Source organism: Rhipicephalus microplus, chromosome 6 (assembly GCF_043290135.1).
Source record: "Rhipicephalus microplus isolate Deutch F79 chromosome 6, USDA_Rmic, whole genome shotgun sequence".
In the NCBI taxonomy this organism is placed as follows: domain Eukaryota; kingdom Metazoa; phylum Arthropoda; class Arachnida; order Ixodida; family Ixodidae; genus Rhipicephalus; species Rhipicephalus microplus.
This window is the reverse complement of record NC_134705.1, coordinates 118,440,279-118,455,369: the sequence shown is the minus strand read 5'-3', so window position 1 is coordinate 118,455,369 and position 15,091 is coordinate 118,440,279. Positions and strand designations below refer to the sequence as shown.

Genomic DNA, 15,091 nt, shown 5'->3' with positions numbered 1-15,091 from the left:
CATATCGTTGTGAGTCCTTTCATGCTGAGAGTTTGCAGTTTCATCTTTAGTATTAAGGTTTCATGGACGTGCAATTCAATCTGAAGTACTGCGCTCTTTGAATGTGCATACATCCATTAGACACTAAAACATAACCCCCGTACTCCCAGGCACAGTAATGGCAGGCAATGTTCGCATTTCGTTAGCACCATATGTATGCTGACGCCGAAGGTACAGCTGAACATCATGGGCTGTGTCATTTAATTACTTCATTCGTGGCTGTTTGCGTTGAAGTGTCGCCACAGTTTCCCAGATGGAGCAGGTTGTTACAGCCTCCGGGAAATGAGTTATTGACTTATGCCCTATACATGTTCAGTCCATACAGCAAATAAGTATAGCTGAAGTAGGTGGTAATTACATGTATTGAAGTACTAGTGCTCAATATAATTGTTGGACTTACTGTACTGCTTACGGAAACTATACTGTATTTTGTTTGAGTTACATTTCCTCCCACAGAGAACATTTGTATGTTGAGCGTGATGGTGTTCAGTAAACCTTCATTTCGTCCAGAGAGGTTGCAGAACAGACCTCACGCCACCCGGATAGTTCCACGCAGGCACCGTTAAGCCGAGCTTGGAGGGCCAATCGTGTGAACTATGGGTGTTAAGCATTGTTTAATTTTGAGGACATCACGCCAAATAATATTGAATATGGCAACTGCTCATCAAAAAAAAAGCAAACCAAAATACAAGTACTGTGTTTTATATAGCTTTACGGATCCGCAAGATATTTTTGTACGCGACATGGTGTTCTCATATAATGTAATTCCCTGATTACGTGTGCCCTATTGATAGCAACCGCCCCTGTGAAGGTCCTTATAAAAGTGGTGATGACCCACTTGTAGATAGTACATGCTGAGTCATACGCGCATAGTATCTAAACTGAACACCCTAAGTGTGCTTCAGATTGGCAAGCTATGGATTCCGTAGTCCACCTGAAATCATTTTACTCCTGGGAAATTTTCCTGCACTGATGTGCGCGGTGCTTAGCAACTATACTTCCAAATAACAAAACGTGAATAAACATTGATGTTATAACAAATTATTAAAGAATTTTTTATGTAGTCGTTAGTACCATGGACGCAGCATCTAGTCAAACGACTTACCATAAATGTGGCAGACCCTAGCAAGACACACAAGAAGTACAGGCGTACTATTCATGCTTAGGCGCATGTTCTTTAAATCTGTGGATATCAAGCTTTAAGATATCACTTCAAGATTCCTCCTCAGTTCATAAAATTATGTGACCAAATTTTCAGGTTTATTTTGTGTGGGAATATACCTGAAATGAATAAAAAATTTCAAATGTACATAATACAAACTTCTGCTTATAAAAACACTATTCTCAAAAATATACAGTATAGTCATGTTTACACCAATGTGCGCCGTCTTCTTTCATTAATTTTCTCAGAAACTAAATTTGAATAATGAATGTACTTTTCAGCATATAGTAATGAACAGTGTTTCAGAGGGTGTGATTATCATTCCAAACATTTATTTATTTATCTCACAATACCTCTAAAGGCCCCAGGAAGGGCTATTACGTAGAGGAACAGACACATGAATAAAACTATGTATGTTTTCGGCCAAAGAAAGTATACAAAATGACAAGAGCACGCTATGCATTAAAATCAAACAAATATTAGAAAGGGAACACTAAAAGCACCACAAATATTGAAAATACAGGAAATACAGAAAATATTGAAAAAGGTGAGAAGAAAAAATGAACCAAACTAAGGGCACTAAGAAATGCAGTACACAAGTAAAAATTATAATGCAATCATAACTGTACAAAGCACACGTTCGCAATAGATTGAATAAATACAAAGCATCATAAACAATAAATTAAAAAAATTGTGGACAAATGATGTGAACAAAAACATTGAATAACACTTGATGGTGTCTAAAAGAGCACTCGTGGTGGATATTTAATTATAAATATTGCGTAAAACTTCCTGAAAAGTTGAGAAATTGGGTTCAGTGGTAATGTGGGATAGCAGATTATTCCTCGGAACAATTGTTCAGGATTGAAATATATGCATAATGAGTTCAGCGACATGTTATACGTTTTATCTTGAAGATACAAACTGTGCGTGAAAAGATAGCTGCTGGTGTTTTGAAAATGCGGTGTGGGCACGAGTGGTGATAAAATTTATGGAGAAGTGAAGTGAAAGACGGACAGTTCTGTGGAGATGAGAGAAGTCTTCAAGTTGTGCGCGAGATTTTAGTGCTGAAAGACGGGTGTAGGGTGAATAATAAAATAATTATGAAACGCACTACACGGTTATGCAAAGACTCGATGTCATGGGTGATGTAGATTTGTGTGGGATCCAACATAGCTGATGCATATTCAATTTTAGGGCGTATTTGATGTAAGCTAGCCTACGGAGAGTATCTGAAGCATACATTGAGGTTACGTTTGAGCAGACCTAATGAGCCGTTATTTGATGCCAACGTCAGGAGAATGTGATGATTCCATGTGAGGTCTGACTGCACGTGAACACCAAGATAGTTATATGAAGCTGTATGTTCAATTATGTTGTTATTGATTACGTATGATTTCGGAATGTGGTGGATGCACCGTGTAAATGACAGTAGCTGTGTTCTATCTCTATTAAGTGTCATCAGCCAAGTTAGAACACCAGGCCCCGCCGCGGCGGTGTAGTGGCTAAGTTACTCGGCTGCTGACCCGCAGGTCGCGGGTTCGAATCTCGGCTGTGGCGGCTGTATTTCCGTGGAAGCGGAAATGTTGTAGGCCCGTGTGCTCAGATTTGGGTGCACGTTAAAGAACCCCAGATGGTCGAAATTTCCGGAGCCCTCCACTACGGCGTCTCTCATAATCATATGGTGGTTTTGGGACGTTGAACCCCACATATCAATCAAATCAATCAAGTTAGAACACCACGTGTTTATTGCATTAAGATCAGCTTGAAGAATGTGTTTATCATCGTTACATAAAAATATTCTATCAATTACGCAGTCATCTGCGACAAGTCTGCTGTGAGAGCACGCGCAGTTAGGCAAGTCTTTAATATAGATCAAGAAAAGTAAAGGGCAAAGAACACTGCGCTGCAAAACACCGGAGGTTACGCTAGTGGAAGACAAGGTGCTGTTGTTAACAGACGTGTATTGTGATCTGGATGAGAGAAAATTTCTAATCCATCCAATAACGATTGAATCTATATTAGGGTGTTAGTTTTATTTTTAGTCTATGTTGAGGGACGCGATTGAAAGCTTTTGAAAAGTGAAGAAATATGGCATCAACTTGACGTGCTTAGTGTAAACATGAATTAAGTAAAAAGCTGGCTAACTGCGTTTCGTATGAATAACCTCAACGGAAGCCAAGTTAGTACTAGAAATGATGTTGTAATCTACTGTATCCTTAATCATTTCAGTGTAGATGACATGTTGAAGTAACTTGCAATTGGTACTGATTAGAGAAATGGGTTGATGATTTAATAGATGAGTCCGTTCTGCAGACTAGATATTTGTATTACTTTATCTACCTTCCAGTCGCTTGGAATAGTGTCAGTAGATAGAGACTGTCAGAAGAGTGCGTACAATAATGTTGATAAGCTAGGAGACAAAACTTTCAACAGTTTATTAATAATGCCGTTGTAACCGGATGCTGAAGATGTTTTAAGGTTATTTAGAAGAGAAGAAATTCCTGCCTCACTAATGGCTATTTCAGGCATAGATAGGTCGGTGAGGTGGACAACAAAGAGTGATATTGTGGTGTCTTCATTTGTAAATACGGATGAGAAGGCTTTATTCAATAGATCCGCATATTCTGAGTCATAAACCATATCGCCGGGCTCGTCAACAAGCATTCTGTCAGGGGAGCTCTCAGGATTTACTACACGCCAAAAGCGTTGTCGATTGTAGGTGAGAATGGAGGCATGAGCGAAGAAAGTCATGAGCGAAGAAATGTCGTTTTGATGATTTCAAGAGCGACCGATATTGCCCATTACAGAACTTGTAACGATGCCAGGAATCGAAGAGGCGGTCTTTGTCGGTTGAACGAGGCGTCGAAGCTTTGAGGTAAACCAAGGTAATGTTGAAGAGCAGGCTATTTTTGTTAGTGGAATGAAACGATTGATCAGGTTGGTAAAAGTGGTTTTAATCATAACCAGTTACGTTCAACAGTTTGAGCTTTGTAATTTTTAAGGAAAGCTAAAGTAAACGCATAAATTTCGAAGTTTATGCTGTTGAAATCAGCTCTGTTATAGCATCGCATGTATTTATCTAAACAGTGACGCCTTGGAAAGAAAACTGTTAAAGTGCCTGTTATGATGTCATGATAAGAAAGCACATTTTGAAGAGTTAGGTCAGAGCAAACGTCAGGACCATCGGTTAGAATAAGATCTAAAATGTTGGCTGAAGTAGTTGAAGACCGAATGGGATGAGTGATAAGCTGTGTCAGAGAAAAGTCGAGGCGTGACTCCAAAAAACCACGAGCCTCCGATGGGTAGGTTATTGAAAAGCAATACTATAGACGATTTGTTTACAAGAAGATATTGTTACAGAACGGACAGATACTTATGGCGTATTCATTACACATTTTCAAGTATATTTTGTGGACGCTTGTCACACTTGATGTTACAATTTGGATCTTGTGAAAAGCGAGAGGCACAAGAATAGTTCAGAACAATGCCAGTTTTTTTAGTTGAGTCATTTTTTTTTTGTTTCAAGAAAATGCCTTCGCACTTCATGTTATATATTTCCTCAAGCAAGGAAACAAGCCACTAGGTGAAAAAAGGGCGTAAATAACTACAATGAGGGTTGTAGATTGTGCCTAAGCCTCTGTATCTCCGCGTGATGTTTTCTTCTACACGTACGTCTCACTAACAATAGTTTGTAGAACACTATTACGTGTTCTAGTTAGAAATGTATGCACACATAGGTACACGGATGTCTAGGAACGTGCCAGCACATTATAACATTGGGGTCTCTATGAAAATGAGTATTTTTTATAAAATTTTACATTTCAACGAGAAAGCACCCCTGTAGTAAGCCTAGCTGTGCTGAGATTTGTGTTCTTACTCACTCGTGTCACACGTTCCACTCTTTCCATTTTTTTCGCAAAGTCTTCATACATTGTTGCTGACCTAGTGTTGTCAATGTGTGGAGGCATATTCCTTCGTGCCGCATGACTGGGTGATTGCGTTTCGTGCTATTTGGCGGTGTTGCACGCATGAAAGTATTGAGTGCACCACTGAGAGCAGCATGACCACTGCTGTGGAACTAGGTTGGCTAGAATGGGGAGGTGTGATGAGCACGGCGCTTTTCGCTTGCCGGAGAAGGCTCTTTGGTGCGCCGATGCCACTAGGGGCGCTGATGGCAGCGGCGTGGGTAGTGAGCGGTGCAATTCGCAGAATTTTCCTCGGGTGCACTACTTTTTTTTTCACAGGCGGTAGCTGCTTTACAAGTACTTAGTCAACCGATGATTGCGCTGGTTGTCTCTGAATTGCCTGAAGGTGTCAACGACAAAAAGGTAGATCTAGCGTCGCTGCATTATGCTTGTCCGCAAAACTTAATGCTTTAGCTCAGCCTCTTGAAGAGACCCAAGGGTGGCAACGCGGATCACTTAGTGGAGGAGTCTCTCAGTCTGTAGAAAAACTGCTGCATGAGATGGAATAAAATGAGGAAAGACATCCATCTGATGCACTAGCAGTGTCTGTCGCCCATGAATTGTACACCGCTGAGCGGTGGATGCCCACCCTCTATAATATGTGGCAAGCTACGCTGTGAGAAATCTGGTACTGTGTAATAATCGTGATGAGTGCAAGAACGCCCACCTTGTTTCCAGTGTTGGTGGTTACGCGTTATAAGTAACACCGTGACTGGTATAGCACGTTACTTCGGCAATTAGTATTTGACGCACTCGTTATACATGTAGAAATAGAGCTGCTGCGTAAATTGTGTGAGTTGTAGTTGTCAGCAAGTCGTTCCTGCAACACGGTAGCACTATTTATCAGTTATGTTTCCAAAATAAAATTTGCTTCTGCTGATAGTTTGTAGTACGTGGAAAAGCAAGGCTCACGTTTCCATAAACAGTTCCAATTCTTGCGGGCTTTGTAAAGGTTAAAGGGGCAAAAAGTATTTACACTGCAAATATTTTACACTGCAAGTAGTTGCGACTATGATCCGCCAGCAGATGCAAGCTGCCGGAATTACTGTAGGCTTTTTTTGAGGTCAGTAATCATATATTTTCAGAGAGGGTTGCCGGTTAAATAATATTTCGGCTGGCTTTCTGTGACAATGAAAAATGGATTTAACACGCGCCACGATGTTATAAGCCTTCACATGCAACTCTCCGGTGCACATTAGGCCACTGTGTTATACGTCCGGCAACTTGTGCAAAATTTGCTAGTTTAATACACCTAAACTAGCTATAGTTGTTTTGGTCACAGACTTCATTTCGTTTCTATCAATAGGTCGGGAAGCACGGGACTAAAAGCTCGAGGGATTGACAAAGTACCGACCCAGTCATAAGTTAGCAAAGCAGCAATAAACGACAGACATTTATACATGTAGAATAAAAAATAAACTTTACAAGTATAAAATGACACCAAGTACGAATGCAAAAGTTATGAAACAAAGATCTACAAATAGAGAGCGAGGGAATACATATGTATCATGGCTTGGCGTGAACATGAAAACCAAAATAAATAAGTAGAGTGACCGAAATTCCGGGAGATGTACTATTCGGGAAAGTGAATAAGCTGGGCGAAGCATCTAATGTGACAATTTTGATTACTTAAAATTACATATATCTACAGCGCTCTAGTTGGGCATCAATCTTAAGGAATTATGAAACATAATATTATAATGAAGTGTCACAAATCATCACGACCAAAACTATACACTGGCACACAGAGACATCACAGTAAAAGATACCATGCAGTATAAGAATTATAAAAAATTCGCAAGACAGCCAATTCTAGCGAAGTTTCTTGAAATATATAAATAGATTCATCGCAAGCTCTCAATGGCAGAAGAAAGTACGAAGTATGAAAGTCTTTATGGTTTAAGATGGTCAATACGTAAAATACCCTGTAAGACAATGTTCATCCTATACACTTTTAGGAATAGGTAAAATCCACAGGTAATTCTTCATGCCTAGTGAGAAAAAAATTGGGGTTTATGTTCATCTTAGCAAGATTATTTATGGTGCTAGAACCATGTTTGCCGAATGCTTTATGACTTGCTAAATAAAAATACGAGGTTTATTAAAACGATATTCTAGCTCCCGCAGTGGGGCGCATTATTTCAAACTTCTGATCTTGAATTATAATCGATTAAGAAGCTCAGGTGGTCGAAATTTCTGGAGCCCTCCACTACGGCGTCTCTCATAATCATTTCGGGACGTTAACCCCTTCCCCCCCCTATATAAATCAAGGAGTATAATCGAAGAAGACGTACGTTATTTTTGTTTTGGTAACGGTAACCCGTTGTCTTTCCTGCAGGTAACGTAGGATGGTAACGCGAATGTTTATTGTTAGCGTAGCAAGTAACCTGTCTGGTTACGTTTTTTCAGTATTATATACAACACTACTTTTAAATGCGAAGCATTTCTTAGTTAACTTCAGTGACTTTGAGCGTATCTATCTATCTATCTATCTATCTATCTATCTATCTATCTATCTATCTATCTATCTATCTATCTATCTATCTATCTATCTATATATCTATCTATCTATCTATCTATCTATCTATCTATCTATCTATCTATCTATCTATCTATCTATCTATCTATCTATCTATCTATCTGTCTGTCTATCTATCCAGCCACTTACGTTTGGGGGCTCTCGTGGTCACCCCCTCAACTTGTCGTGAACCAAAATGGGTTTGGTAGGTTAAAGTGGTTTGGCGAATATGATGCGCTGGTCACAATCCCATCACGTGCGTACGTCGTCAACACATACCGCCTGACCGCTGGTATTTGGGTATGTGCCACAGGTGATTGACACTTAGTATCCGCCAAGGAACGACGACAACACACATGGGAAATTTTAACGCACGAGCGTTAATACCCGACATCAGTAACGTCGACCTGACGAATGCATAAAATAATTGTCAGGGTCCCAGCTTGAATCGAACCTAAGCATTCTGAGTTGCATTGAGAATTTTAGCACACAGCTACGCCAGGTCTCGGAACTACTTTTCAAATAGATACTAATCTTCGTGAAACGTCCATAGTGGTTGCAGTGGTGCCTATTTTATAAACATTACATATGTACTCCTTTGATACAGCCGTCGCGTCGGGTTGATGCCAATCGTGATTAGTTGCCATGCCCTGAAGCTTGTTTATGGAGCAATGTCCAGGGCCAGCATCCTCGCGAGCATCAGCGCTTCATACCAGCTTCTGGTATTGCTAATACGCATGTTACATATAACATCGTTGCGCAAGTGCAAACAATTGGTTATATAAACATCTGCAACTCTTCAACATATGTTTGTGCGTGAAACATTTGTACATATATTTAACGACATTTCATGACGTGTTGCTCAATAAAAAATTGCAACACGGTCACCTTCCTTTTGCATGCTTCCCATAACGTCGATTCTCAGGCACGTGGGATCTGCCGAATTTTTTCAGCACTAGCTCATTAACCGCTTCGCTATAGTGCGTGCTGGCAGGGTAGTCAAGTAAACGGTACTGATGTTTTTACATCGATCACACGTTTTGTAGCGCAACCTGGCCAACGAGATGTCACCTCTTGTCCAGTGTTGGTATTCTGGTGCTGGGAGTTTGTTGCATACAAATGGCTCAAGCTTGCTCTCTTCAAAGAACTGTGCTGGCCTGATACTCGAGATCGCATATTTTTGAAAGGTGGGTGGGTGGCAGGACAGGAACACGCCCGACGCTTTAGCTGAATTTGTAGAATAACAGAGACGTTATCCGAAGGTTCTAGGTTTGGTTCCTACCGTCAGCAACTTGTCCGTTCATCCACTTCAATTTCTTCACGTTAATGCTTCATTGTCTGTCAGTCTCATTGAGTGGTGTCTGGTAAAAAAAAGCCAGGGCTTCATCAACTCCTGTTGCTTCACGCAGACGTGTATGCAATAATTTGTGAGGAGTGAATATCTTAAGTTTTCTATAGGACTTACCAACAACTTATCCTGCTACCCAGGTCATTGCACACGGAACACGGCTTCGTGTTGGTCTGCAAGACGTACTACAGCGAAATCCAGTCCTGGTTCGTGGCTCAAGGTTTCAGCTTGTTCGACCTGATGATCAGCGGCCTCCTCCCCGACGATCCAACCATGTTTGCAAACGTCGCCGAACGCACCATTACGAAGCACTTCCGCTGCTACATGACTAGTCTGGAGATGTCCATGAACTCGATGGCCGCCATGTTCAGCTGGACGAAAGGAATGCTACGCAGTACCAAGCTGGACAACGACTCCAGGCCAGTCGACTTTGCCAGGATGCTAGAGAAGGCGGTTGCCCAGCTTTTCCTGTCCAGATACATGACGCAAGACATCGAAATGTGTTCCGAAGGGTAGGGCACCGTGTGCAAGAGGGACTATTTGAACACACTTGAATCAATCGCCAACGTAGCCGTGCAAATGGCGTCAGTGTACAAGCAAGTCTTCATGGAAGGGGCAATCGCCATAATAGTCGCCATCTCCCAGCACAGGGCTGCACAGCACGTGTTACGTATCTGTCTGCGATTTGCCGTTTCTGTGGGAAATCACTTGATTTTTTAAGTCTCTTTCTCTCAGTTACTACGGCGTTGGACTTTGTTTTGAGTAGGATAATTTTTTTGTTTCGGTAGATGGAAGCACCGGCAAGCAAAACGAGCTGATCAATCTTTTATTTGCTAAGTCGTTCGTTTCGTTAGACGAATGCAACTACAAGTAGCAAGCGCTGGTTGCTTTCCGTTGTTATAATCTAAGAAATGAAAGAAACTTTACGATCAAAACGCCCGTCTCATTTTTAACGCGTTGAATAACTCGTTGTGCGTTAGTTTTGAGAGAGAACTGTTTTCCGCGAACCAAATACAAAAGATGCAAACAAATTTAGTAGTTTTTTTGCTTTGATTGAAAATCGAACCATGTTTAAGAATCCCATCGCTAGCCATTTCCCCTCACCCGAAATGTGATCACCGCCACTGGGATGTGACCACCGCCATCATCGGGTTAGCAGCTGAGTACCTTAGCAACTTATCCACCACAGCAGATCATTCAGATACATATCCAATCCCTCAGAGTATTCTCAAGTGAAAGCAATGGGTTCGTTAGTTCGAATAGTTTTCTTGATAATACAAGTGAATATTTTATCCATCAATTCTGTAATGCAATGTCCTTACAATCCGCTCAACCCTTTGAGTACGTAGTTTTAATGGTCTCAGCTCGAGGCATTATTAACGTCATCACCAGCTGGCCGATTCCGCGGAAGATCAAAAAACGTGGTATACTTGATATCTCCTATTTTTCTCGTACGTTTTATACCATGCCCGTGTGATTTAACAGCTTGAAATTACAATTTTTTCTCAACTGACATTTTTTTTTGAATCAAGGAAAAATTGAGAAGCATCGCCGGGGCACGACGGCCATTTTTTTAAAAGTGGGTTTTCGGGAATTCGCGATCATGCTAACAGTGGCGCAAGCTAAATATCAGAAATTCTTTTTGCTTATCACAGCTAGAAGTAATGAAGAAATAGCTTATATGATTTTATCAAGCTCTTGGCAACCTAGGTATTTCTAAATATTATCGAAAAACGCCATGTTTATAAAGGTCGCTCGTTTTTTGGGGGCCAGATTCTGTTTCTGTGAATGTTATAGCTTGTTCATACTTCCAGCATTGATAGCACCTTAAATGAGTAATTATTCTCTGCATTTTAATTTGTCCAGTAGTTTTCAAAGGAGTGAATTTTGTCGCTCTAAACATAAAAACCTATATAAAAAACACACTCTCAATTTCGCTCAATGTTTTTTTAAGTTGTACTCGGTAAACTGCGTTATTATATTCTAAAAAAACATGTTTGCTCAATTTGATGAGAACAAACTTCGTTATTTTCAAACATTGCGTTTTCAGAGTGTGTTCACTTCCATGTATATGATATATTTTTTGGCAAAAAATACAATAACGCTGTTTTTCTTTTTTTGATTGTGTGAAATAACATTAGTGTGATATTTACTGAGAGTATGAATGTTCTCCTGAAAAACGACATTTCGAATGAAATGCATACTAGTATATTTCTTTAAGATTACGCAAAAATAAAAAAAGGACGGCACAAGAATCAACACCGACACGAGCAGCATTAACAACTCTTCTGTGGGTACTTTCCATCCCTATATTTTCTTGCGCAAACTGGTTAAAATAAACTTTTTCAACTCTGAAGATATAAAAAATACGAGCAAACCAGGTGGTATTAAGTATAGCACGTTTTTCGGTCTTTCGTGGAATCGACCAGCAGCATCGGCAACAGTAGCACCCTGACTATACGCGCTGCATGTTCCTCCAATCAAGCCCGTCCTGTACTTTCTGCGGGCGCGTCTTAGGCGTAAACTTTCTTCTTAATCTCATCTGTCCTCGCTAATTTTTTGTCTCCCTCTCACGTGGTTGGCTTCTCTTGGAATCCAGTCTAATGCCATTTAGATAACTTCAGGCCTGATCACTGTGACTGCCTCGTCCTCTGGCGTCACTCCGTTGTGACCAGCGTGTTTTCGCTGCACAGAAGTGCCTACACTTGCTCTCGTTGCTCGGTAGACAGATTGGCAAGCCAGGCGAACGTTTCCGTGGCGGGCTGGTGTGCTTGTTGGTGACGTGAGAAGACCGTCTTTTTCTGTGTCCGTACTCCGTAACCTGCTGCGTGAATAGGTGATGTGTTTTGTGCACTGGATATTCGCAATCTGTACGGCTGCAAATCTGAACGGTTGGGCGACGCTGCGTGCCGAATTTTCTTGGCAAATAGATCGATGTTGCGAGCGTTCTCGTTTCCTGAGGACAACCGAAGAACGAAATGGGAGTGTGTCGTACGTCAAACTGACGTCGACATTCGTTTTCTTGGTGACCTGAAGGTACGTGTGCCCGTACTACATATTACTAATTGGTTCCGATTGCCCCATCTTGACTATGTTCTGTTCTTGCTCTAAAATAAAGGTGTCATGTGTGCTTCTGACTTGTTGGCGTAAGCCCTGGCATTAAAATATTGAACGCGCATGCCAGAACGCTCTTCAAACAGGCGTGTTTACTTCAGGATGGGCAAGCATTTTTCTATCGGCGATTAGCGCCACGGACTTGTGCTACTTTAATTAACTTGGTCGACAAAAATGGAAGAAATGACTTAGTGCATCGGTTTTGTGCATATAGTATTTTCTTTCCGGTATCCACAACACTTTATTGCGGTCAGCACCTTAGCATAATTTGTTTGTTTTAAATTTAGGTTAGTGTCTACACTTACAGTAAAACGCTTCCTTAATTGGTTTTTAGTTATGATTTTTACCAAAAGTATATCGATACAAAAATCGGCAGTGAAGTAGAAGCGCCCAAGGGGGCTACATGATTTATTATAGACCAAGTACTAATACGTTTCTCAAGACCTAAAGTATATCACCAACTACGCACCACTGCGAGAGTACCCAAAGCAAAAGAGGAAATGCTGCTTCTTGTGTCAATCGCAACATTGTTTTTTTGAAACACTTTGTTTTTGTGTTTCTGTTGCAATGGTCATGACCCTGATAATATGCTGAATACCATACTTGTGGCAGCAGCACAAACTCTGCTCAATAACTACGTGTCTATGAAGACAGATGTTCAAGAGAGTACACATTAAACTGCAAAAGCTTTCCAGCTGAGTAAGAACAGATTCTCTGCATGCGCTACATAGTGTGTTTGTTTGCGAGTGTGTGAATAAATAATGATTAAAATTCGCCTTATTTATTTTGTCCGTTTGTTGGTTCCTCGAATTTTGCTTTTATAGATCGACCACACGTTCTATAGCGTACAATCTTTGACCTTATTGCGAAAAAAAAATGACTCACACGTGAATTTCTAAATGATTTGAAGCGCAATAATTCACTTCAACCAGCAACCTTTTTGATCCAAAAGGCAGGATAAAGCTGTTAAGCGTGTAAAACGCGCCGCGAAGGCTTAATATTTTTACCGGGAGACGATGGTGGCAGTGGATTCACAGCCTCCCGTACGCGCACTCGTTCGGGCAAAACGAGTGACGTCACAGTGGGAGCGAGCAGGCCTGATAATTTTCTAGGTGGCGTTGGTCCAGTCACGCAACATAGCAATGAAAGAAAGACAAAAGAGTACTGATTGATTGATATGTGGGGTTTAACGTCCCAAAACCACCATATGCTTATGAGAGACGCCGTAGTGGAGGGCTCTGGAAATTTCGACCACCTGGGGTTCTTAAACGTGCACCCAAATCTGAGCACACGGGCCTACAACATTCCCACCTCCATCGAAAATGCAGCCGCTGCAGACAAAAAAGTACTACATCGCAAACAATACAATTCGTGGCCAAGCACATGTTTTTTTTTCCTTATGAGCTTCAGAAACTACGGGGATAAGAACTCGCCGAAATTTGGTAGCTTCACCCAAACGTTTCACTAGAAGACGTTCCCGCGAGTAGAAAAGATAAATGCGTAGTAGAAAAAATCGTAAGGGGGAAATAAATGGTATAGCAGGCCAGTAGTCTGAATTTTTTTTTTGTCTGAACGGGTGTGGGGCACTTGCTGACGGCCTTGTCTGTTTGAGACACGTTCATTATTTATTCTCGGTTTAACAGCCCTCTATATCGAAAAAAAAGGGGGGGGGGATACATGGGTTTCTAGTGACACCGCGGCTAGGGGTCTCCTGAGTAGTACGATGGCCCGGTGGTAAAACAATGATCTGTTAAAGCGTTGGAAAATCTGGTGAGCGTTTCTACACTTTACGTTATCTTGCCGGGTAAGTGCATAATGTTTTCGCAATAGAACACCGTAGAGATGCTGCGCAGTACGTGATTTTATTACGACATTTGGGGAGACAAAAGCATGGTAAAGCCCACAGCTATACAGTAAAGGAAGGCTTTATACTTGTATAGTGACGCACAGAGCATTTATGCTAGGTCATACTTAAAGGGTAAAAAGAAACATAGAAGCATGATATAGCTCACAGCTACGGTAAAGAATACTTTATAACTTGTCTAGTAATAGCGCAGAACGTTAATAAAATATTATGCTATCACGTTAATAATAAAAACATATACACGATGACGCTTCCCACAATCACTGGGGAGATAAGGTTGAGGCAGGAAGTACAGATTGTCCCGCACCACGTACACCAGTCAAGTTTCACGATTTGTTGTTCCTGTAGTCCTTCCAACAAATATGGCTGAACATCGACGGCACTATCTTCAGAAGCCACGTCGGCTTATGTTGAGGAAAAATTTTCTAAACTCTTTGAGGCGCTCGAAAGGACCGGTGGGGTGGCACTTCTTGGAGAGATCAGTGAGATGGACGTTGAAAAGAAACCACGTCAAATTGGCCCTCCTCCTTCTGCTGTTCATGACAAACCCCGCCTGATAAAGAGGTGGAGGGAAAGAGAGAGAGAGAGCGATTACGGTAGGTTATATCAAGCGGAAATGTTCATGTACAAGCGCTTCAAAATTAGCCTCTATATGGACCCTTTTCATAGTTTTCAAGTGTGCTTCTCTGCACTGCATATTGGAACAAGTATTGGCGGCAGCTTTCGTGCCTCAAGTGGAGACGCAGTCCTACTTGAACGCTCTAGGACTTGTCTAATGTAAGTGTTTATATTAAAGAAGGTGACTCAATATTGTCCATGACATTGCGTAAGTAAACTAGCTTTGAACAGGCTATTTCCACCAAGTGACAAGCTGCAATTAGTTGTTCAAACTGCATGGCACAAAAACTAACCTTACAATTTTGAAAAGGGTCTATAACGATCACATGAATGAACGTTATACGGTCGAACATGGATGTATATAACGTGTAGGGGATCGCGATAAATTTATAAATATAAGCAACTTCAGATATCAAAAGTTCTTACAAAACAAAATACAGTCAACTAATTTTTTCAACAA

General features: G+C 41.1%; 1 protein-coding gene across 1 annotated transcript in view; it reads left to right on the top strand.

Annotated features, from left to right (window-relative positions):
• LOC142766004 (uncharacterized) overlaps positions 1–9,551 on the top strand; it is a 50,163-nt gene extending 40,612 nt beyond the window's left edge. Inside the window, exon 3 of the mRNA XM_075867815.1 lies at positions 9,176–9,551. Coding sequence (XP_075723930.1) covers positions 9,176–9,551 — 376 coding nt within the window. The remainder of the gene's footprint in view (positions 1–9,175) is intronic.
• The last annotated feature ends 5,540 nt before the right edge of the window (positions 9,552–15,091 follow it).